Here is a 26,273-nt window from a genome sequence, read left to right on the forward strand (position 1 = left end):
ATAAACAAGTCATAGCTTTGCTACGTTAAAAGAGGGTTTTTATAAACAAACATGCCATCAATTGAAACGAAAAAAGAAGTAATAGGATGTAATTAAACAAAAAATATTGAACAACAATCATTTTTTTTACAATATGCTAGGCGCCCTCTGCGCCCTGCATCTGACAATCTTACTTGAAATCTCTGAGATTATTGCTTTTTTGTATATTATTGTAGAGATGTCTGAACTAAAAACCCTTAACGCTCTGCTATTTTAAAACACCTGATGAAAGAATAACTAAATATAATTTGACGTAAGCTTATATCTACTATGAGAATGTTATTGTTAGCAAAATTACTAATGAGATTTAAATTCCCATACGTCTAAATGTATGTGCAGGCAATTTCACTTATGATCTTATTGCTATAATTGAATCATGGATGAAAAGAATAAAGCTAAGTATTAAACAATAAATATTTCAATAATCGTAGGTAAAAAATGTATGTCGTTTGTTTATAATGTTGGGCATACAGACTAATTAACTCCTCGTTAAGGATTTTATCGTTGACAATAATTATAGGTTTGATCACATCGAAATGATTACAGTTTTATTTGAATTTAATTTTGATAAGTTTAGTGTAAATTTTACAAGATAAGGCATGTACCTGTCACAATTTTTACGTTAAAAGTGTTTGTTGCCAACGTACAAAATGTTCTTTTTTCGCATAGTAAAGGATTTTATTAAACAAAATAAAACAAAGTTTTTGCTTTATTGTATGATTTAAAATGTTATTAATACAGAAATTTTTTTTTGGTATTTAATGTTTTATCCGTTACCTAATTGATCAATAGAATTGTGACGTCGTACAACGGGCTATAGTATGTTACCAAAATATGTCAAATGACCTTGCTAGTTTGTAAACAATACCTCAGTGAAGACTTGACTTTGAAGTAATTTCTCGGTTTTTTAGCTATTTTATTCTTAAAAAGAGTTACATCTTATTAAAACTTTGCGGTGGCTCGAAATAAGCATAAAATGAACATCGATTTTGAGACTATGGCGGTTTTGGAGGAAGAATCTCAAAGTGTAAGTGGAATTAATTTCTTTGTCATTTGTTTATTAAGAATAAAAATGATTTGTTTACGTTTCAAAATGAAATTTAGTTTCAATATACGTTTACTTATATCCCAAAGTTGATATCTAATCGAAAAAAGTATAAATATTTTTATCAAAATTTACTTCCTTGTCTATTTAAATCGTGACATGATTTCCTTATTGATAGCAATATTCGTGCTCCAATAGTATTGCACAACAAAATGAAAACTTTCATCATGGCCGATTAATGACTTTCAATTTTAAAGAAGTTATCCAAATTTCTGAGAATTTAATGAAATTAGCTAATGAATTTTGTACACATTAAATTTTATATGTCTATGTATGCATGTATTCACTATCAATATATATTTTTATATTGTTCCTTAGCCTGTATGATATGAGTTTGTTAATTTTATTAAGACTTTTACCATAAGAACCTCATTTACACTATTCACACAAACTATCCCATAATAATATGAACACTGTGTCCTCTACTATAGTCTTATTATCTATCCACCTATCCAATATTCCGCACAATACTATAAGAGAGGGAATTAACATAAAATACTATTTCACTGGTTAGGCATAACAGTGTAAGGATATGGTTACATGTTACATTAGTGGCAATAGATTAGACAAATTTATTACACAAAAATTATTATTAGTTTAATTTCCTGGCCTAAAAAGTAATACCACCTGTGTTTATATCTAGTTGAACTGACTGTTCAAAATATGCTTTAAAATATTGTTCACTATTTCTTTTTAGCAAATAAAATACTTATGTTCAATAAAATATTACAAGCAATTAACAAAAATAGATTACATAATTTTGAATAACTACACTGTGTTAAATTCCGTAAAACTAATATGCGCACAGGTAAAACACTTAGTTAATTAAAATTAGACAATAACTGAATAAGGATGTTTAACAAATTATAAGTGGTAAGTATGTATAAATTATACCAAGCATTTTACAGAGGTGGAACTAAAAATTATTGGTGTGGTACATAAAACAAAAAAAAAAATTTATATATATATATGTAAACAGAACAAGAAACTTGTAAAATAGCCAATTTTTTAATTACACAAAAAAATAATTAAATTGTCATTTAGGTATCTCATAAAAAAAGCTATTCATAAACACATATCTAAAATCCTTACAGCTGTCAACAAACCATTGCTTCCAAAAATGCAGTTGAAAGAGTACTTGGTTAACTTTCTGCAGATAATTTAATATATTTTATATGCTGTACCTGTTATCAAAATTTATTTGGGTTTTGAAGCATTACTCTTACTTATGCTGCATATAACTAAAAATTTCAGCTTAAGGAACTCAATTCATAAAATATTATATATCTACATTGGTTTGAATACTTAAAAAAAATAGACTAAATTTTGCAAGTTTTCAGTTGTATTTTTAGTTGTAATAATTTTATTACTTAACATAAACAAAAGTTTTGATACCAAGCTTAATTTTTAAAATAATATCCATTATGTTAATTTGTATTTATTGCCTTGTCTCATGTTTGTGATTTAAATAAGTTACCTATTCATTAAAATAAACAAAAGTAGAAACATTTGTTTTTGAACGATATGTGTAGTGTATAGAGTTTTGATTTATATTTTTTCATAATTTATCGTATGTAATGGACACTGATTGCCAACCACTGCCTATATTATATTGCCAAGCGAAGCGATTATGGTATATCCCCCCATAGATATCTTGCGTGCGTCTATGGGTGGAAACAACGACAACGACGAATGAACACTTAAATTTTTAAGAGGTTATACTTATTTTACTGGATATTACGATTATTATTAATTACGTAAAATGCGTATTGCAGAGCCATCTATGTGAGATTACGAAAATTATTAATTATGTTAGATTATGTATTCGTTTATCATATATAGATGGCGCTATATCAAAGTCTGTGAGTTAACGTTTAGATCAAATGTTATTTCAATTAAAACGTGTACTCGTTGAAATTTTTTTTCGAATTATGTATCTCAAATTCTTTTAAAGAAATTTTATTTTTCAAGCTTTATGAAATTTATTGTTGGTTCAGCCTTTGTTTATATTTCAATGCATACACTTTTATGATAAGATATCCATCGTATCACGAACGGCCTATATGGTTGTCGAAGTTTGTTTGTCATATGCTATTTTGTAAAATACTCTAACCATTGGAGGGCTGGGTGACTCATTGGCGCACCTTGTCTTTATCGGTTTAGTTAGAGTGAAAACAAAATTTTACAACAGATATAGTTTGTACGTCACGAATTTTATTTTTTACGCGTAATTAAGAGAATCCCTTTTTTTAATTTCGATGCAAACTGTTGGCGAGGGAATTATTTCAATACAAATTATCTTGTTTGTTGTGAGAACTGAAAATATCCTGGCACTGAAACCGATGTAGGAATTTTGTTATAAACATATTTTTCAGCTCGGTAAGGTAAATTGGATGCGCCTAACACTATCAAGCTTATCCATCCAAATTTATGTGAAATTGTAAATTGTATATACCGTATATATGAAGACATTTTATATACACTTGATTTTTAAAAGATTTGTACAAGGCATGCAAATGGACTGCAAATTCTTGATGTATTACTTTGTAATATCATAGAACCGGAATTGAACGAATGATGCATAAATTATTATGGTTTAAGCTGACATAAAGGCGGTAATTACGAACTGATTATAAAATATCAAAGCATGAAAATAAACACAAAGTAACTGGCTGGCACCTTTAGAAAGACTGATATTTCACTTATTGTATTTATTTGAATAGTGAATGTCTCATAGATTTTTAACGGAATCAGGCGTTATTTTGCGGAAGTCCATCCTAAGTAACACAGATAAGTAACACTCTGTGTTTGGCACTAATCGGTGTAACATAACTCCTGAAGATGCCCCGTGGAGGGGTGAAACACGTGTTGAGTGATTTAACGGTGGTAGTTGTGTAATTCGCATTGTTTGCCGCGTGCGCATTTATCAGCGGGCTGGCGGGCGGTGCACTTTGTTGCACGACTACCACTGCATGTGCGGAAGTGGCTAAATACTAGTCTTTTTCTTACTTAATGTCTCATAGGTCTAAACTGAGGTATCAACTGTTTTAATATTTTCCAAAATATAGTCATTCTAAGCAATAAACCAGTGTTTCCCAAGCTACACACTACAGGAGGGCAATTTAAAAATAGACTCGATAAGAGTAGAACCTTTTCGCTTTTATATAAAAAATGTAAACGTTACAAAGGGGGGTATGGTACAAAAAAGGTGAGAAAACATTGTGATTGTGATTGTGACTGTTTTACTTGTAACGTGCTTTATAAATAGCTTCAAGGATATGTGTGTATACCGGTGTCCTTTAAATAAAGGCCAAAGTGAAAGCAGATGATAGAATAAAGTAGTTGCGGAACTTGGAAAATTATTTAAAAAAAATACTATTTCTATTACAATCTACAGAAAATTTCTTCTCTAATCAAAAGTCAAAATCAAGTCAAAATAAGTACTCAAAATTATTAATAACTAAGCGACCGTGTTGAAAACAAAGTTATAAATTTTTGCTCAGAGATTTCGGTTTTACGTTGATTTATGGGACATTAGTATAGGTAGGTAATGTTAATTTTAGAGTCTAACTTTTGATTATTCATCTTCTGATATATATGTATATATTTATTCACAGCCTACAAGTCATCGACTTCTTTTTTAATTATAGGCTCTGATGGTCTTAATGGAGGTGGCTCAGGTTATGTTTTACATTTTACTGTGAACTTCCTATCTCCAAGGAAGGAAGCAACTGGTAAATAAAGTTGTTTATTACTAGTGCATTATAACTGCGTATAATTCAAGGACCAAAATGTGTTTTTTGTTATTCGGTATTAAACTGCGCGACGATGGCGAGAGACGTTTTAACCTTGGGTGTTTCTTTTTACGTCGCAAACTCCGTGCCGACCTAGGACAGCTGCTGCGCAGTTAGGCGTATTGCATTTAACTACGCAACGCCATCAAAATGTGTATTCGAGAACGTTCAATTTATTTACGTTACGGTAACGTTGTGTTTTAAGTCATTGTCGGAAGTAACATTGTAGTGATTATGTATACCTTTTCTAGAATCTTCTGTGCTTAAGACGTGAAACTACATCAAAACCACTGAAACTTTGTAAATGTAACTGTGTCAGCTATTCTTAGAAATGATCCTACTCTTTGGTTTTAACTGCGCCAAGCTTGTCTGATTTTAACCTTTGGATATGAAACCACGACAAACCTACCGAAACTTTATATATGTAATTTTATAAATTATTCTTTGATTGTTTCATTCAAAAAAGGCTTCTTCGCGCTAATTCATGGCTTTCGGGTTGACGGCAGTTTACGTTTAATTGGGAACCTTTTGTTTGTTATATGTTTCAATAAAAATGAATATAAGTAGAAGGTATAATAAAGTTTTTTCTTGACACTCACATTTAAAAAGTATTCAGTGTATGTGTTTGTCGCCTCACTTACACAAGCAGGTATTGTCGCATCTCACTCGCCTATTCATTTTTCGTGATTTTTAATAAAAAGTTGTTTTCATAAAAATCAAAAACTTTTGACTCTATGTAGTCATATATCCCACCTTTGTTGATTTAAAAGTAAAATTGTTAATAAAAGTAAAAATGTATGAAATCCAGCAAATGTGCAAGTTTTTAACCACCATATTAATTGTGCAATTCCTAACAGCATAAACATTAATCACAGTTGCCTTGTGTCGGCCCGAAATTAATGTAACTTTTACCTATATTATATATTTTTACATATATTACAAAAAAGCCTACTTTCTACAATCTAAATCTAAGATTAACTTCATATTCGACTTTCTTCTTCTTTTCATCGGGTAGACGCCAACTGCAAAGCATAGGCTTGCCCCAAAGATCGCCTCGATGACCGATCTTCCTCTGCCCGCATCCAGCGATATTCCTCGACCTGAACTATGTCGTCGGTCCACCTAGTGAAAGGCCCACCCACGCTGCGTTTACCGACTGGTGGCTGCTGCTGGAGAACCTTTTGATAATATTTGCCCAACTCCTTGTCGTTTCAACCCATAGACACGCACTGCAAGGTATAGGTCTACCCCAATTCATCATAATCGCCACACTTGGCAGGAGGGTTTAAGTGTATTATGGTACGCAGCTGACACTGCTGACTGTCCTTGAAACTTATTTGTGAGCAGTGGAAATCTTATATAATTAATGCACAAAGACTGAATTACCTGATTATCGAACCCGCAACATATGTTCGTAAGTCTCAATTCCTGTAAATTTCACCAAGGAAATGAGTAATGGTTAAGCATTAATTTTAGCCACGTCCTCTTTTGTGGATTATCTCGTCGTGGGAGATGTACGTTTGACTTTAAAATAAAACAATGTATTCATAATACTCGAGTGAGGTCAAATTTAACTATTGGATGTATCATGTTTACGGAGATAAATTAATTTTGAGCAAATACCTAATATTACAACTAAATCTATTGAAATATGTCTACATGAAATGCTTCAGATTAGAGAAAAGTTGGAGGAAGCAAGAGAAAGAGAGATTAAAAGTTTTGTATTAAATATTAAAATGTATGAAAAAAAACTCCAATTCACAGCACAGTAAATAATTTTATTACACTTTTAATACTCTTATCGGTCAACTAGAACAGGTTCCACTAGACAACTTATCACCTCGATGGTTATCGAACGAGTGACCGAGCTCCCGACTCAATAATCAAAACGCTAACTCCACCACTTCAATCCTTTTCCTATTAATTTACTTAAGTCAGTTTTTGTTCTTTGATGACAGATTGTACATTTCGAAGATCAAATCTTGTTATTTTTCTTTTTATCGTAGTACTACGTCGAATTTCTTTTGGGGTCGGACCTTCTTTTGCTATTATAATTTGGTAGTAGTTGTGTCATTTCGTCGTGAAGAAGCGTCACCATTATTATCTTTTTAAATTGTTTTTCATACAGGTCATTAGCAAGAACTCCGGATCCTTGCTATTAAAGTTATATAAGAAGAGTAAATTGATATCGTCAAGCAGTTTTTGTCTTTATAAAACTGCTTGTTTGTTTATTTTTGTTGAGATGTGTTGTTTCGTTGTGTATTAAAGTATTTTATACACAACTATTTTCTGAAGTTTATATTCTGACGTAGCTGTTTCGTTATTGTCTTTTTATATTTTTAATAACTTACGCTTATTCAATAGGATCGCAGATAATGTTTAGAAAGGTCCTAATGCTAAATGCTCGTCCTCGACAACAAGGAAATATTGAATCGCCTGCAAGTTATCCAAAATCGTTTCGGCCGGGAAGCAAGGAGCCATACCAGAGATGTATCAATATCCAAAGCCCTGAATTTTAACCTCCTGACACTATCGGAGATTTTCAGAAAGGCGTCAAAAATACTTCGAAGACGCTGAAGACCATCCATAGATTAGTTATTGTAGAAGTCAATTACACACTACCGGTTAACCCTCCTACAATTAATGTCGGCCACGCCACGCCTTACCCTTATCCCATGCATCGATCCCTAAGGAATCAAGCGCCGCTTCTAAAGAACAGAGAAGCCTCCAACATGAGTCACCAACATTTGTATGTTGGCACTTACAAGCAAGAGGACTAATATATAGCTACTTCCGCTACTACATAGCGGAAGTAGCTATATATTAGTCCTTTTCTTACTTAGAATGGACTTCCGCAAAGTAACGCCTGATTCTATTAGGTAATATATGGCGGTCAAAAGCATAAATATGACTAGACTTAGGGCAAGGAAACATATTTATCTGTGTAATATTAAATGATTACGTTGAACTGTTGGTGAGATTTATAATATTACATTTAAATCAAAATGTCTTCATCAGTGTATGTAATAAGGGCTTGTGTTTCTTTATTTACGAGATGTCATTTCCCCCGTACCACCGCAGCGTCTATTTCTGTAGGTTAGAAGTAGTGTGTAAGCATTTGAGTGTTTCGACTTCTTGGGCGACGTAGCTTGCAAAATTATTGCGTTAAATATACCTTTCATACAAATGTAGCGTTCACGTAAGAATGCTTCGTATTGCTGACCACTATGGTTACAATATTTTTTGTTTTAAATTATTCCTGATCGTTTGTATTCAAATTTGAGCGCCAGTTTAAATTCGGACGTCGTCAGTAATTTGACCGCTGTCATAGCATTTGGATTGATTTTAAGAAACAAATGCATGTGCCGCCTCACCTCCGCCCGTTTATCTTGTATACTAGCGATCATGCCTTTAAAAAGGTACAAATACTTCTTGGAGCGGTAATTCACCACCACATGCTAAACGCATATACAATCATTGCGTTCATTGATTATTAGTGATGAGTTAATTTTAATTTGATTTTGAATTTTAGTGTACAGTAAAAAAATAGCAATGATTATCTCGCTATATAAGTTTTATTAAGGTTCACGACATAATAAATAACCGTTGATTTTGAAATACAGTAAAATACAACACACCTACTTCCACTTGTACGTAGCATGATGGTGTAGTAGTCTCATAATGTAAATATTGATCGTTCTGTTATACTAGTTTTACTGTATCATGGCCTATGTAGTCTGTATCTATGTTACATACAGTAGCCCTTTTTAAAAATTACATTTAACCAGATTAAATAAGGCAATTATTTATTTCTTACCACAGCTATTACGGAGGTTATTTATAGATGTAAAAGCTTTAAATGTATATAGCTAATTTAGTAAGTAAAAACCTTTAACGTTTTTTAATATGCAATCATAGCCTGTATAAAGAGATCACTTTGAAATATTTAATATTAATTTATTTTTTGTGTTGGAATATACTGGAATTTATAAAATATTGGATAACAGTGACAAGCCAATAACTTCTAGGAGTAAAAACTTGCGGAGAATGATCAGTTATTTATTATTTCTGAAACCGTTCAATTTTGGTTACCGGTTTGGTACATTTTCGGTGTACCGAAATTAATTGGTAGCCAATGAGTTATGCCTTAAAAACAATGGATTATCATATCAACCGAAAGATGATCCTTGCAAGGCAGAAGCCTCCCTCAAAGATTGCTAGGATAATTGTACAAATTATTGATTTTCAATGACAAAATTATTACGATGTTTAAATAAATTAATAAATGTTTTTCATAAAAACAAATTAATAATTTCTTTATTGTTAAAATTCTTAATGGTTTCTTATATATTCTGAGATATCTATAATCGGATTCTAAGTATCTTAATAGTGATTGTCCAATTTTCTAAGAACCTTCCTCCACTGCAGTGTTACCTCTCTCACCCCATCAGAGCAAATATATTTTATGAACGACCAAGATTCAAATTCCTCTAAGTATAACTGCCCCCGGGACCCTTGCGACCATTCACTCCACTAGCGTCTGCTTATTCGGCTTAAGCACTTAGCGGCCTTCCAATTAATTTTGACTTTAAAAATTACTACGAATGGTTTTTATAAAGTTATTCCCATAAAAGACAGTGCCATATACGACGAGCGTAGGACTGTCCCATGCTACATACTGCGTACTATAAATTAAAAAAAAAACAATATAATATTGCAAACATTTTAATACTACTGTTGAATCTTTATCATCTTAGATAAAAGCGTTGGATTTTATTCCGCCAAATCAATGCCAGCGCTGTTGCTTTCCAGTTATGTTAGCCAGATAACAACAGCAACAGACCAAGTCGAGGTTCGCCACACTTTGACGTCTTTGGGTTATAATGTTTCACATGTTGAGTGATAGCCCTAACTAACCAGGTATCGTCTCGGGTTCCTTGAGCTTGGCGGATTCCCAATCCGATAATCTGTGATAATGTATGTGATGTGACTGCCGAACCGGGATTCCCGAGCGCCTTCTAAGCTCTTTGTCCTGAAGTCCACGGAATCTGCTAATGAATATTACTAGTGTATACCTAGACTGACAAAACATTTTTTATAAATAAGTTTAACTGTAAAGAAAATGACATAAACTAAATGTAATATATAATTCAGTCTTTGGTAATACGTGTATATAACGTGATAATATTTTGACTTGTATGAGAACTCAGAGCATGTGACTGAATATCATTTTTCGTTTACGTTCCGCTTGAGAAATTTTTTTGAAGATAACAATAACTTTTAAAGGTAGTCTTATCTTTTAAACATTGTCTCACGCCGTTCACAGGATGCTAAGTATTTCATCAGTAATGTCGGATTTATCGAACATCTTGAGTTTTCTTTTGCATGTATTTTAGGAGGGATAAAAACAGTGAAAACTTATTGATATCTGTAACTTGTTTTTTTAAAGTAAGATATACATCTTATATACATCATCATCATAAGAGAGGCTATTCTCCGAATGATCGTCACGATGAACGGTCTTGCGCTCCCACGTCCAACGACTTCACAACCTTGGCTATGTCATCGGTTCTCCCATATGTACATTCAAATAGTAAGTCTCGATTTTTTTTGCACTATTTTATGTTATGTAAAAAATTATTATCTCTGTAGAAAACTTAATTGCATAGATTAAGAGAAACAGTCACATTTAGTATTCAGCGGCGACGTTGGTTGTTTATAAACGTAGCTATGTATTGCATTCTGTTGCCGAGTGCAGCCAAACGATAAGGTCACTTATCCAAGGTGGGGAGGAGTACAATAAGCTGTTGCGACACGCATCGCGTACGGCGTGTTTGTGGTTTTGTAGTGAGCGTGTGCTCGAACAATAAATGTTTGTTTCCCTTCGCCATTAAAAAGTTTTGTTTTTAAAAAAAAATCGACACAAGAAGCGCGGTTTCTCCGCTGCGTTCGAGCCGCCGTCTGTCAGTTTGTGTTGAGGCAGTCGCTGAAGCGGACGCGTCGCGATAATCCTGTCAGATCGTGAGTAGCAAACTCATTATTAAAACATGTGTCAAATGTGTTTTATTACGCTGCGAACGTAAAGCCGGTATGTAAAAATATCGTATTTACCGAGATAAATACGATCAAATGGAGTTTTGTTTTTAGGTTATAACATGACAGTTATTACGCCGCACAAAATGAGCATCATTTGACGCGCAGTACGGTCGATCCGTATCGCCGGTCATTTGTTGCTAACTGAGAAACAATTGCGTATTTTGTTGTTTGACTTGCAAGAACTCAATAACATTGTTGTACTGTTTTACGTTGTTTCTAGCTCGCATCGTAGCTTTTTATGGCTATATATGGAATGAGTACCTTAATTTCTTTATCTTGATTTCTTGTTTATTTTTATTTATAGACTCGTTACCAACTGAAATTTATTAATTTTTTTAATATTTTTATGCATGTTTCATTATGACATTGATTTGAATGTATTGGGCTTCTGTTTGTATTGTTTTGCGTCGTAAGAATTCGAAGAGGTATAAATGTAATTATTGACAAAACATCTTTTCATATATATTATAAACAGATGTAACTTTTTAACATAAATGACAATATACAATTGTATTTCAATATTGTGAATTATATTAATATACATTAATTACGAAAATATTTATGTTGTTTTACTAATATGTATATTATTTTTTTTTACTTTATCTTAATCCTTTGTAATCGACTGACAGGTATTGTTTTTCGCAATACTTAAATCGCAACTGCGTAATACGTACTTTCTAAAGTAAAGTAGCATCTTGTCGTGTGAGTTCATTTGCTAGTGTGCGTATTCTTCAGTAGCAGTAGTCTTTTAATGAATAATTTAAATAAAAAAAAACTGAAGAAATATCTTTTTTAACGAATAAATATAACAGTAATCTATAGAAATATATATTGATTAAAAAAGAGGGCAAAGTGACCTTAAAACCCGTTGCAGAGCGACCCATGCAGAACGTATCGCTGCGCCTACGCAGTTCATTCGACATTCATACGTGCCAGTACGTTCTGTCGACTTTCACGCAGCTCGATTGAAGACATGTTTACTATAAATACAGTAATTGCAATGAGAGGTTTACTTCTAACCATTTTTGGCTATAGAAATATGGTCTCTTTGTTCTCGTCTTTTTTAATTATTCATCATCATTTTAACCCTGAGATATCCACTGCTGGAAGTAGGCCTCCCCAAGAGACTTAGGATTATTGCTTTTTTAAAATTATATTAATCCTATTTAGTAGAGAATTGGTCATCGGTAAATTTGTTCTTATTAACAACACTATTAAGTAAACTATTAATTATGAATAATATTCATTAAATAATTTAAGTACACTCACGAAAGCGTATTATATGACTAACAGATCACTTTTTATTTAAAAGAATTACTGTCCTAGTTACTGGCCTGTCGCAGCTTAATAGAAGAAATACAAATAAAGCATATTTTAGTGTGCTTATTCTAATATATTGTTGATTTCTCACGATTGACTAACAAAAGTATCCTACACAAAGTATATTCACGAAATTGCGTGTATATTTTAGAAGAATACCACATTTCTTTGATTGAAAATAGCACGAGTCATGCACACTCCCCTTTATGACCAAAACTGGTGCCCACACACTTGGACGAAGCTCAAAGGTACCTCAATAAAACACCTGCACCTTTCACAGACTTATCATGTGTGACTTTAAAGAATTACTCTTGAAAAATTATGTTCACGGAATCGCAGTGTCCCGAACACAGAGCCCGTGAATATAGCGGAGTCTGTTTCAAATCTGTTTTCAAAAATACCACGCGTACTAATATGTTTTTATAACATCTAATACGTGGTTTTTGATCAAAGTCAAAGGTTTGACAGCGAGGGTCTGGTGTTTTTATTTATGCTACGGTTTGGACAATTTTTTTTATGAGAACCCTTGTCATACCGTAACAAAAATATAAAAAAGTTAAGTTCGTCGAGATGTACAGTTATGTGCTTAGAAACACACTGGATTAGTGCTTTCCAACGTGGGGCCTGTACTCCACGGGGAGGCAACTTGAAAGTGGAGTCGATATGAGTTTAACTCTTTTCCTCTTTTTATAAAAAATTCTCTCATGATCTTTTCCTCATTGTCGATGACGCAGTACGGCGTTTTCGGTGGGACTATAATCATATTATCGTTTAAAACTGCAATGTCACTCCATGCATTATACGAATATATTAGTTTCAACATTTTACGTGTCAGAAATTTTAACAGTAGAATATATATAGAACGTGACTTGTTAAACCTAAGTCGCCGACGTAGCTCGAAGGATTAAGATGAATTGCATAAGGTAAATTGTCCAGCGGTGAATGAATGTAGACTGATAATGATCTTAATTATAAACTTATAAAGGTTTTTAAAGTGTCTATCTATGTTCCGACGTGACACGAAGAATTATTAGTCTGAAATGGCAGTGTGCGGAGCACATCTCTCGTGCAACTGAGAGAGAGTACTGAGGGTTGTAGATAGTTGCTGAAGGCTAGTAACGGAAGACCGTTCATCGTGGCGATCTTTGCGGGAGGCCTAAGCCTTGTAGTGGGCGCCTATCGATTAATATGTTGATGATGATATACTCCTTAAGATGCTCTTAGGTTACTGATAATGCTGTTTGCCTATAATTTATATCTTTTCCTGTGAGGTGCTAGAGTGCCGAAGACGCTTTATGTGTACGTTTTAAACAAAGGCACAGGGGTTTATAGAGAGCCTCGGTTCAGGTCATTACATTACACGCTTCAATGGATTGGAAGCTTCTCGCATAGGCGAGCCCTCAATGAAGTTGCCTGGGGCAAGGGTCTCGAGAGGACTGAACCTTGACTTAGACGGTTTCTATTACATGGCTATCGTTACTCTGACTTCGGAAAGTTAGATGCAACCAGCACTGGTTGTTGCATCTATGATCGATACATCTTAATCGGTTGCTAATATTTTATATTTCAAGATACATCTTTAAGCTATGTCCTACAACCAATTCTACCTAATGCTATGAAAATACTATATATATAATATTTGTATGATCGACAGTAAAGAAAAATACAGACAAACTACTATAGTTTACTTCTATAGTTCTTTACTAATGTAATGTTAAAACTTTACGTGACTTATATAATTGTTATTAAACGAGAATAAAATATGATGAAGCTTGATTAATTATATTTTGCTGATGCCGTCTCTTACTTATTCAAAGGACTTCATTGTGTTAATGTCAACGAACCCTGACTTGTTATTGGAGATATGTTTTGCCGTTTTGTAGACGCATTAAACTTGATTAATTGCGCGCATAAGTGCGAGTCGTCAGTGGAGCAATATCAAGCGCTAACTTATGAGCTCTTATATATTCGTCTCGCAGTGTTAATATAGCGCACTTTTAAAAGCAAATAAAGGAGGAAGATAAAAATAAAAGACATGTAATATTTTTACAAGCATCTACATGAAAATGTAGCGATATGTAAACATATTTCTAAATTTGTTTACTATTTTTCTTTGGTTAATTTTACTCATGTGTACTTCTCATCGTTTAATGGAAAGACATACGAATAATTTAAACATAATACAAAAACATTCCAATGCCCAATGACAACAATAAATATCCTAATGGTTAAATTAGATAAAAGTTAACTGTTGAAGAGTAAACGCGTGTGCTATGTTAAAAAGAACACGCCCGCGTTGTCTAAATAATAAGACGAATGTAAACGAATTGTTAACTAGTTATCAATGATTATAGAGATAATAGGTTGTGCGTTTTCTGGTATTAACTCCCGGGTAAATGCAAGCGAATAGAATAGTTACTTGGTTTATTCAAATCGAAGTAATTGAATAATTACAGCGTGTTATTTCTACCTAAAATTATTTTGTATTCGTTACAAAAATAATTTAGTTTTAACGATAGGAAAAATTAATTCGACTTATTAAACAGATATGATAAATTACACAATTTGCGATGTTACATACGTCATTTACCGGCCGGACGATGCGTACTCTCTGACAATTTGGCAGTGGCCATTAGCGTGCAGTCTACTAAATATAGAATTGCCTAATTACCTCCGTTGTAGGTTACAATACATTACAGGAATTATGGCACTTACTTCACAAGGTTATTGTTTAACCGTAAATATATTTACAGTACCTGAGGTAGTTTAGTGATAAAGGCGTGCTTTGTATATATATATATATATATATATATATATATATATATATATATATATACATGCATACAAAAATACAGTCGTCTCGAACGCAATTCTTTATTTTATTCTTAGGAGTCAAACTATCTTTTCACTCTTATTTTTCTTGACATTACAACGACTCCCTGGTAAAACTTAAAGAAAACAAAGGTAAAAAATAAAGTACGTTTGTTAAGTAATAAGTAAATAAATACTTAAAAAATGATTTTGTTTTTAATCCACATATATATTTATATATAAACTAAATTTTTAGACCACGCTTATCCAGGTTGTCTGCCGGCGATAATACTGAGAGAATTTAAATATATCAACATTAGTTAAATCAGATTGAGTAACCAAAGATCTGGTCTTTGGCGGACGATCCATGGAGTGGCCGATGGTAAAACCCTACGGAAGGTCACCTCTGCCTGAGCCGTCCGATTTAAGTATAAACGTAAAAGCCGAACCATAGCTCGATCGGTTCCTATTTAGACATTTATTTATCTTCTTAAATTAGATCCACCAACAGTTATTACAATTTGTTAGAATATAAAGTTTACACACTGTTTTAATGACAATTGTGAAATCAAACAAAGGAATTAAATAGAAAATAAAAGTAAAAGATAGATGTAGACAATTTAAATGCGTGGCCTAGGATATAAGGAATTTAGATGCAATTCATTCAGGTGGTCAATTTATAGACAGTATTACAACTGATTTCGTTCGTTAATTTGCACATACGTGAATTCTGTGATTTTAGTCTTATATTTAGCGGAAATGACTCATATTAATATGTACGTCTTATGACTTATACGTAAGTTTCTAATCTCTCGTTTGAAATAACAAACGAACTTATTTATAACAGCGTGTAATCGGTATAACAGCCTGTTGCAATAGGCCGTCTCGGTGTAAGGTATCTCGACCTAAATATCTGAAGCTGAGAAATAGTATGCGTTCGTGTGTTCTAGTTGCTGTGTTCGAAGGGCGTTATAATTAGTAATATAACTGAGCCTTGGAAACTACAATCTTATATTCAAATTGTAAATTTAAATTCATAAATTGTTTATGCTGCTCACGATAGATTAAATCTCATAAGAGGTTCGTTAAAAATGACATCAAGATAGATGAGTCAGATAGCAAAAAATTTCAGACCCGATAACAAGTTAACGAAACTCAGTAAGACTATATATATATTTTAAAAATATAATGTTATTTAAAAACATAAGTTCATGTTTAATTCACATTGAAGTAGCCTAGGGGCGAACACATGATGATGATCTTAAAGTGAGCTTTCCTGGGTTGTAACCCTTAGTTTATGAACCTTAAGTTTAGCTATACGTGCTTTCTAAATATTTTACTGGGATCCTATTGCAAAAATATATCCATTACATAGCGAGCGATCGGGCCAAGGTTTGTCACCTTGTTTTCCCTGGGGAGCCTCGGTATGCTAAATATTATAATTTCATCGGATTGGGATGTCGTCTAGCTTAAATCACTTGGCGGATGCTCCAGAGAGACTGGGTTCAACGGCCCATATAAAGGGACTTTAGCTTGGGATATCACACGTCGATAGTACCCCGGGCTTAACCTCTACTTAGTTGGATGTTATTATCTTGCTAATACCACATCATTGCGCTGGGAGATGTGGCAGAAGAAACTCCAACAATGTTTCTTTCTAGAATGATCAGTGGTTGGCGACCCCTGTGATACTTGAGACCAGGCCGTTTGGTTTTCAAACGACTGTAAAATGTTTTATATGACGCCAGTCCTTGTTTCCTCAGATCGTCGAGAGACTCGAGCACGTGTCTCGGTTTCTAGACGGCATAGCATCTGAATGTGCTGGATGTAATAGTTTTGTATGTGGCGGCACCTACAAAAATCGAGATTGTATAATGCTAATCGTGTTTCGCTTTTTTTGCGCAGTTAGTCTATGGAACATTCCAATGGTACAAAGGTAATGTTTGTCAGGGCCCTAATTTTTAAGGGACCATCGAGTTTAGTTAATAGAGGTCTAGGCTAAACACATTTAGCGCTATGCCAAATTAACAAGCACAAACGTGACGCAGGGATATGTTACAGCTAAAACTAGTTTTTGGTTACAACGCATCTTTCCTAGTTAAAAATAATTTTTACTAAACGCCTATGTTGAAACTAGAATTAACAAACAATAATTATTAAACATCACTTGAAATCGGTTTTATTAGACAAAATGTGTTCATCCGAACTGAGTCAGATAAAACTGTTTCGACTAGGGTTATATTTCATCGTACCTAATTCTGAATGGACGCGAGACGTCTCTTATTAGACAAGTAGATCATCACCATCATAATCATCATGTCAGTCGATTGATCCACTGGAAGTCATAGGCCTCCATTTTAGGGCTGTTTGCATATTTTTATTGTCTATTAACAAATGTTGCTTAGTAATGTTCATTTAGTGTAAAATTACTATTTTTATTAAGTACATGATTCCAAGTCCTCATCTTCTCAATTCCAAGTTTCTCTGTTGCTTATTTTAAATAAGGTGTGTAGTGAAAACTAGTTTTACCTAAAACTTAATTATATCGGTGGTAAATTTTTATTTTAACAAAAGTATGCAGTAACAACTAGTTCTTATTGGGGAAAACGCGTTATAACGAAAAAGTTGGATTTATCTGTGACATATTTATTTATACTCGCAAGGGCTATTACTTGCATCAAGCGAACGCTTTTGACGTAAAGCTAAATGGTCTATATCATTTAAATTAACATATAATTGACCATAGAACGAATGCGTATTTTAGAGAACTTACGTCTTTAGTACAGATCTTGTTTCATTCTCTGTACCTGTTCACTGCGATACAGTTGTACAGTGTGATAGTTAATATGAAAGTTTCGACCAGCATGTACGAGTATATGATGTACTTTTTATATCAACGACATTTCCCTTTTTACATGTATATAAAAATTGCTTATGTAATTCCAATTGTGAACCAAAGAAAATTAATTGAAATAGATTTGGGTTTCTTAAGAAATTTTTAATTGATACGTTATACTAAGAAATCTTATCTTGACTTTATCTAAAATACGTTAAATTTTATTTACGGTTTTTAATACATTTTCAAGTTAAATTCAAGTGGCTACAATTTTGTGTTATTTTTTATGTTAGCACAGTTAATGTTAGTAGTTAAGATAAAAAAAAATTAGTCGTAAAAGGGCGTGGCCACTGCATTATATCGAACTCCCGGAGCGAGACCTAGATAACGGTGAAATCAATAAAGGCAGCTCGGGACGCCCGGCCCTGCCTGAAGTGAGGCAGCGGTGTGCAGCGCAATGGTTTTCACGTCGTCACTGACGCACTTCAGCTTGTTGCATGTTGCATACTTGCGACAACCGTTTCATTTCGATCTTGTTACCTGCGCTGTACGGTTCACTTTGCTCTGCAGGAATCCCTCGGCGGCGGGGTTTACGGTTCGGCGGGAGCGTTGGGGGCGGAAGGAGGGGAGCGACGCGAGGGAGGAAAGCGCGGGCGAAGACCTGGCAGAAAAGCGCAACTCGATAAACAGGACATGAAGGCTAAACTGGGTAAGTGAATAATTAGTTATGTCTTACCCCTTATTTATATGTTTGCGGACATTTCCCTACTATGTTGTGTACTTATTCATAACTTTATCTTGATTGATAGCTGTTGTATAGGTCAACGCTCTGCACTTGGCGACCACTTGTCGGGCGCGGTATGATTCTATGTTTTAAACTGTGACGGAAAGCATTTTAGAATAATATTGAACTATTAAGTTGCCTATATTATTTTTTCGTTTGACTGTTGCGTTTCTTGAGACTCTTTTCATAGATAGGAGTATACCTAATAAATAGGTGTACACAAATTGGTGGTAATCCTGAGTTAAAATTAATTTTAAAATGCACCGCTCTGCGCATGTCTACAAGCTTCTCAGTATGCATTTGGGTTTCTACGTTGTAATGTCCTCGTATCACGTCCTGCGATTCGATCGTGGAATATTCTAGACTGCAGCAAGATGTTTTAGGCATGCGCGAAAACATCAGCATGCGCATAATGCATTTTGATACGAAGTATGGTTGATCGGATCGATCTTATGATTACATGGTCATATTTGTATACTGTGAAGATGTAATGTATTTGACAACTTTTATAAGATCTTTCCAGCTAAATAGAAAAGATTTATTTTATTTTTAAGTTCATATAGTGATTGCAAAAGGAATAATTAAAAGTTAAAATACATCGAGACACAGTATGTTATTACGTAAAAAAATTTTAGAGGAAATTTACTATGAAATATTAAAGTTAACTTGCTTGCTGCGTCATTTTTAAAGGACTGAGGTTGTTGATTCCAAAAGTATACCTCATAACTATAATTTCCTGTATTGCCTATGAGACCTGATAAGGCCTATCTAATTATATTCAATCACACATAAGGAACTTTAAACATGGCTTCTGCTCTAAAGCGTGACACGATTTCGTTCGTTACGTAAAAAAATATCGAGGGGTCTTTTAGACCTTTTCTCCCATTGAACATGTTGAAAATTAATAAAAACAGAAAAAAAAAATCAGAAAAAAATCGTTTCAGCCTATAGACGCTTACTGCAAGGCCAAAGACTTTAATTGGGTAAAACTATAATCGTCACGCTTTTGGCAGGCGGGTTGCCGATCGCAGTGTGACATTATGGTAAACAGAAGACGCTGCTGCCTATTCTCTGGAAACTTATTTACTGCGTGAATTATATGAGATAGTATCATTGAAATCAAATCCGCGACCAAAGATTGCAAGTCACGGCCTCTACCGCTGAGCTGCCACTGCTCAATCTATATGTAGAAATATACTTTTTGTCGACGTTGTAAAGGTCGACGGATTTTACGAATTTCTGCCCACAAAGAGGGTTTAGCGAGCGTTTGTTAGTTAGCAAACCAGTCAAGAGGTATCTTGTATATAGTTATATAACAAAACATGTGTTCGATTTACATATATAAAATCAAAGTATTATTTTAGTCTATCTTTATATTCATTCATTTATACGTGTCGGTCGCTAGACGCCTACTGCAAGGCATAGGTGTCTACCCCAAACGTCGCCTCAATCACGCCCGATTCCTGCGACTACCCGCGACCTTGATTATCTCGTCGGTTCATCCAGTAAGACTCGTGCTTGTCGCTGGAGAACTTTTCGTTCCCAACGGCCATCGGCTGTACTAGCGATGTGCCTCCCACTACCGCTTCGAGCAACTCTTCGAGATACTTCGGTGACTTTGCTTCTTCTACGAATTTCCTCGTTTCTGATTGGATCTCTCAGCGAAACTTCGAGCATAACTCTTTCCATTGTTCTCTGGGTGACCTTGAGTCTTCATATAAGGCCTATCGTAAGTCACGTATCGTAGGTCACGTCTCGGATCCGTATATCATTTTATATACTTTTTAAAGAACAAGATTTAATTTTCTTTTTAATTCATGTAGATTATTTAAAAATAAGACGTCATCAAACAATTAAGAATTGATTACATTCAAGTAACAATATTTTATTCAATAAAAATATGTTTTGAAGTTGTAATACGATAAGTTGATAGTATGAACTCGCATTTCACGGGTATTGCAGTGTCGATATTAGCGCTCTGTTTCATGTCGAATGACAATACTGAAGATATTTACAGGTGTTTTACAAAGACTAACTGTAGTTATGGAAAATAAATGAAACCAATGGTTTAAAACTATAATAGGGAATATTGTTTTTATGACTTATACATTTTTGTTATTTAAATAACATTATTAGTGGGTTAATAAGACGCATAGCATGTCTCAAGGTGACGCTCTATCTCGATATTGCGCAGAATTTTGTATTTCGTAACTCCAGGTAACAACACGTAGTATTGAATATTGCGTATTATTTAGACAGAGGCTTTGACTGTCTAGTCGCATATAAAAAGGTGTTAGAATATGCATTTATGTTCATTTTGATTTTTATATAATCATGTGACGTTATTAGAGGGCCAAATTGTGCTTAGTTCAAATGACAACTACCCAGTGCCGGATATTGAGGTAAGTAAGCGGGGCGTCTGCAGGAAGCGCCAAATTTTAAAGGGCGCGGATATAAATTAATTTTATATTAATTTTCGACAAAAAGCATTAAACAATTTTGTGTCACACGTATGCAACAGGAATAGCATCACTTACTTTTCAAAGTTCTCGATCCTTCGTCGCTCGAACAAAAAAGCGCTCGTTATGCTATTCTATATGTTGCATCACTTGTGAGTAAATAACTAAAATTTTTGTAATTATATTCTTTACACAATTCTTTATTGTTTAATTTTTTGCCATTTGCAGTAATTTTTTATATTTCTTTTATGATACGGCGCCACCTTTTCATGAAAGAATATACGAATTTTGTTTTGCCCGGGCTCAAATCCGTAGAGCCGTCCTGTAACTGTCCTGATGTGTCAGGTCGCGTCGGAATTGTTGTGTACTGCGCATGTCCGATGGCGCTAAGTACTACGCATGTCCAGACGCTTTTGCCTTGAAGGAGAAATCTATAATGGAGCGTTAGTTCGAGGCACATCACCCGCCGTGATGGGAGCTTCAGCTGTTGCTGTGGCTCCCAATATTAAAATGCAAGCCCCGGGCTAGTGTTAGCTTTTAATTTTAATCTTATTTTAAGTTTTATTATTTATTCAAATAGTTTTTATATTTTATAATTTGAGGCAATATGTGTTAACTGCAGAAGGAATGGAACAAAGAGCAGGCAAGTTTTTTTCATATTATTGAAATTGTATTTTTGTATTATAAATTTGTATATCAAATTTAAATCACTTATTATGTATGTTTTTTATTCACAATAGTAATTAAATTCATTTTTCTCATTGTCTTCGGGAATTTATTTTTACGTTTAATTTTTGTATTTAAATTTAAATATTTAATAGTAACAGTTTGTTTTAATAGTATATATATAATAGTTTTATATATATTTTTTAATTATAAAATATAGCAAAATATACAAAGGTGAAAATCGTCCTACGCAGTTTCTGCTACCTGCGTATATCCATGGCGTTGGTTGTTACCTTTGCGCAGGCGTATGACAGATCGATACTGGAACATTCTGGAAGGTGGCTCCGAATATATTTATAGGAATCGGGTCATAAATGTATATGTATGAAGCCATGGTTTATTCGATCCAAATTTGTTTTTAATTTTAAAATATCGGCGTGGTTTTCTGGATTTATCCTCTTATATTTCTCTTAACATACATAAACCATGCCATTGAAAATTTATTGCATAAACAAATGTATTGTTTAGTATAAAGTTTTATATGTTTGTGTCATGCTTTCTTAGAGACTTTAAAATTGCATTGTTCAGTTTTTTTAATTGTCTTTGGAACCTTTTGTTCTTAAAGACGCTTTTATTTTTTTAAAATAAATCCTCATTAAAATTCAAGAACTTTCGTTTGATGAAAATATACTGTTCTCAAAGAAAAGGCAATTTTTTTATTGAAACTTGAATTGCGATATCATTATCATGTTGGTGTCGAGATTAACTGTTGTTATTAAATATATTTTATTGTTGTTGACTTTGCTCGATCTAGTTAAATGAATCAATAGTCGATCAATAGTCGCGTTAACATTAGCGACTCGTTCACGCTAAGCTAAGCCACGCCCTTAGACCAATTTAATTAGAAAGCTGTGTTCATATTGACCATTTGAAGTAAGTCGCGTATTTTATTATGATCTAGTTGACAACAATAAGTTGTTATTTCCTTAACGTGTTTAAAACAAAAGTGGTAAAATATTATTTATTTGGGAAAGTGTACACATAAAATATAATATCAATTAAAAGTGAGTAGTAAACTCGTTTTTATTTTATATTATAAGCAAATATGGCTGCATTTTCACAGTTATTCTAACTACTGCAGTCAATAACAATCGATGATACATATTTTCATGTATGTCATGTAAAGAATGTGCTGCTTACCACTCGTTGCAACAACACCGATTCTTAAATTCTAAGAAAATTAAAAGAATTTTTTTATGTAAAATTTGTTGTAACACAAGTCTTTACATGCACTCATCGAACTTGGTTTCAGGCCTTTGAAACTTCAATCGCAGAAGCGACAAGACGTTAGATATAAGTAATTTATTACGTAATTAAACTTGTAATACGTAGATTCTTATGTATTATTTTATTGTGGTGTGTTTTTGTCTTTGTATCCCTATGACCATCTGTCAACATTGTTCACGGAGTACAAAGTTGTTACTTTACCATTTTCAGAGCGCAGCAGGCAGTCAGCGCGCGAATGCCGTGCCCGCAAGAAACTCCGTTATCAGTACCTCGAGGAGCTGGTGGCAGACCGGGAGCGAGCCGTCCTCGCGCTCAGGAAGGAACTGGATAAGGTGAGTCACACGTTTTTATATCCATAACTGAAAAGAATGGGAGTAAGAAGTTTTTCATCAAATAGTAAGTTGCCCCTAACGTAGCTCTATTTACATTTTTTCATTTATAATTAATATCATTTATTTATCATAAATGAATTAAGGCTATAGTGTTATTAATATTTATTTACTGGTATTAACTCTATCCGATTAGTCTCAGGTAAACCTGGAAAGCTGACACTAGAAATATTCAGATCTCTATTCCAAATCAGAAGATACGGTTGAATGATGTCTGTTAAGGTTCTAAATTTAAATAAGTTGTTATTATAATTTCAGTACTACAAATGGAACCTCGAGCTGGACCAGGGCCGTATGCCCGAAGGCCTCGAGGCGATGATAAAGGAGTTGGGGGTGATCAAACAGGAGGAAATTAAGCAGTTTTAAGTTCTCTAAGTTCGGAAGTGATGGAGGTAAAAGAGTAACGTCTAATTTAACATCTGAAATTTTAGCAGGGTTCTAAAGAATTTCTCGGTCAAGAATGAGGAAGTTTGCGCTGGATTTAATTTTTCTTAGTTTAAGATATCTTTAATTATTTTGGGAATATCTGTAAATATCAAGTTTGGGAGCTGAAGCCAAAAAAATAGTAGTTAGACTGAGGAGAGAAATTCATTTGAAATTCAAAAATCGTATTTGTATTTTCATTTTATGTTGAAAAAAAAAACTATTTTTCACCCTCGTCAGAAATTTAATGTTTAAGAAAAAAAATATAATGTACCATGAAATTCTTATTTTTTTGGTATAGTAACCTGAAATATTTATTTTTTTATATACTATTATAGTCTTTATCGGGATCTCTTAAATACATATTTTGACATTTATATATATTTAATTTTCTATCGTCAAAAATATTTTCTTTAGTTAAAATTAATCAAACTACGTTTAATATTTGCTTCAATAGTTAAATTCCTGATTTGTTCCAAAGTTATAATTGTTTTGTTATCTTGAAATATAATTTTCAGTATTCGTTGTTGTTGTAAAATAAAAGTTTTCGCGTGCGTTATTGATTACACTTCATGAAATAAGTATATTGAGATATGATTACCTAGCTATTTTAGTTAAGTCAAACTTATTAAATATAATTTTATGTATGCATATCTTTTAAAGCCATCTAAGATGGCTTACTCGTCAAGAGAGTGATAAAATCATAGTTTCTTAGACTCGCTTGGTTGCGACATGGAATTTTCGATTTGATTTTATGAAAAATAAATTACTTTTCATGTTGCAACCCATATTTGCTTCTTTATACGTAAATTAAGAATATTAATTACTTTAAAAAAAAAACATGTAGCTGTATAGTCAAGATTCACTTTGTTGTTTTGCATTTATGCTAATTTTATCAAGTTAACATGTAAGGCCTTAACGCTTACGGATTGTTTGAAAGATGCGACGCACTTATTATTCTTTTTTATACTCTATTTAGCCTACACTATATTTCACTTAAATATTTTAAATTTAGAACATTATTCGGATACATATTCGGTACAGTTTGACCGAAACCTCTGAACCGCGCTTTTTGTATGTACAGGATTGTCCATGTCGTATTAAACTGGTTTAAACTGAAGTTGGCATATTAAACTAAACGATGATCGCAATGGCCTACCGTTTTCAAAAGTTCAAATTGAAGAGACGTCTCCTTATAGAGCAGCTTATTATTACACTGTGATGGAAAAATGCTTGTCAAAAATCAGGAATTATAGAATGCAGAACCGCGACCCTTAATGATGCACAGATTAAAGTAGATATCGTGTCACCTCCATATAGCGTCCTCCGTAGCGATCTCGGAGGTTGACGGCCTCCCAATCCGGAGATATAGTAGTATGTAGTGGTCCGAGCCGCAACTCTCCCGGAACCCCACGAAATTCACTACCTTAAAAAACATGTTGACAATCGTTCTCGGATCTTGGGATTTGCATTAATATTTGAAAAGAACGGCGTATGAAGCCTGAAACTGTAATATTGGAAATTTAAATAAATTCGGAGTTTATATGCCACGCGTACCTTTAAAATTTTATAAACCGATATAGTAAGGTCTGTTCGACGGTATTAATCTCAGGTCTCTTCAGTCTCTGGCTCCACTTCGCCGTTCGGTACAGCGGCTTTTGTCAAACCGTAATACATTATGGTGTTGTAATTAGGTCTAATCTACATTTTATACTTTTTATTTTGCATAATGATAATTTATGGTACCGGGTGGCTATAAATATTGCACATCGACCTTTTGAAAGAGACAAAACACTACATATGTGACGTTTTGTCAGTCGTGCGACAGAGATAACTCTATACGAAGTCAAAGTTAGCCGATTGTCTCTTTCTAAAGGTCGATGTGCAATATTTATCGCCGGGTATTGTATATAATTTTTTAAGCTTCAAAGTAGTAGGTGTAAGGGTTTAGATCTCATGACAAGGATTTGTTACAAAAGACAAGAATGTGAAACTACGCATCGTTATAGAAGTGTGTTTTAAACAGATGAGTTGGTTTCAAACTGACGGAGGTTAGGCGGCGTTTAAAATCTCAGCGAATGTCTATTTATTTCATAATCGTTCCAAGCCCTTCATTTTAGAGTTATATTTACCTAGTCTTGCCAATATTTTCATGGATTTATGTATTATATATGACATTATTATGATTTTTATCCTCGGAATTTACTTCACGACAGCTGTAAAAAAAGATTATGGAAATAAAGTATATTTTAGCCATCCCATAA

At 33.6% G+C, this 26,273-nt stretch overlaps 1 protein-coding gene across 1 annotated transcript; it reads left to right on the forward strand.

Moving 5' to 3' along the window:
- Positions 1-918: 918 nt before the first annotated feature.
- REPTOR-BP (REPTOR-binding partner) lies at positions 919-24,351 on the forward strand. The gene is made up of 4 exons (XM_068767029.1): positions 919-1,066; positions 18,572-18,710; positions 23,408-23,529; positions 23,845-24,351. The coding sequence occupies exons 1-4, from the start codon at positions 1,016-1,018 to the stop codon at positions 23,950-23,952; spliced, it is 420 nt and encodes a 139-aa protein (XP_068623130.1). The 5' UTR covers positions 919-1,015; the 3' UTR covers positions 23,953-24,351.
- The last annotated feature ends 1,922 nt before the right edge of the window (positions 24,352-26,273 follow it).

Source organism: Battus philenor, unplaced genomic scaffold (assembly GCF_028537555.1).
Source record: "Battus philenor isolate CCGP_79_NKW_IND1 unplaced genomic scaffold, ilBatPhil1.0.hap1 SCAF_22, whole genome shotgun sequence".
NCBI lineage: Eukaryota > Metazoa > Arthropoda > Insecta > Lepidoptera > Papilionidae > Battus > Battus philenor.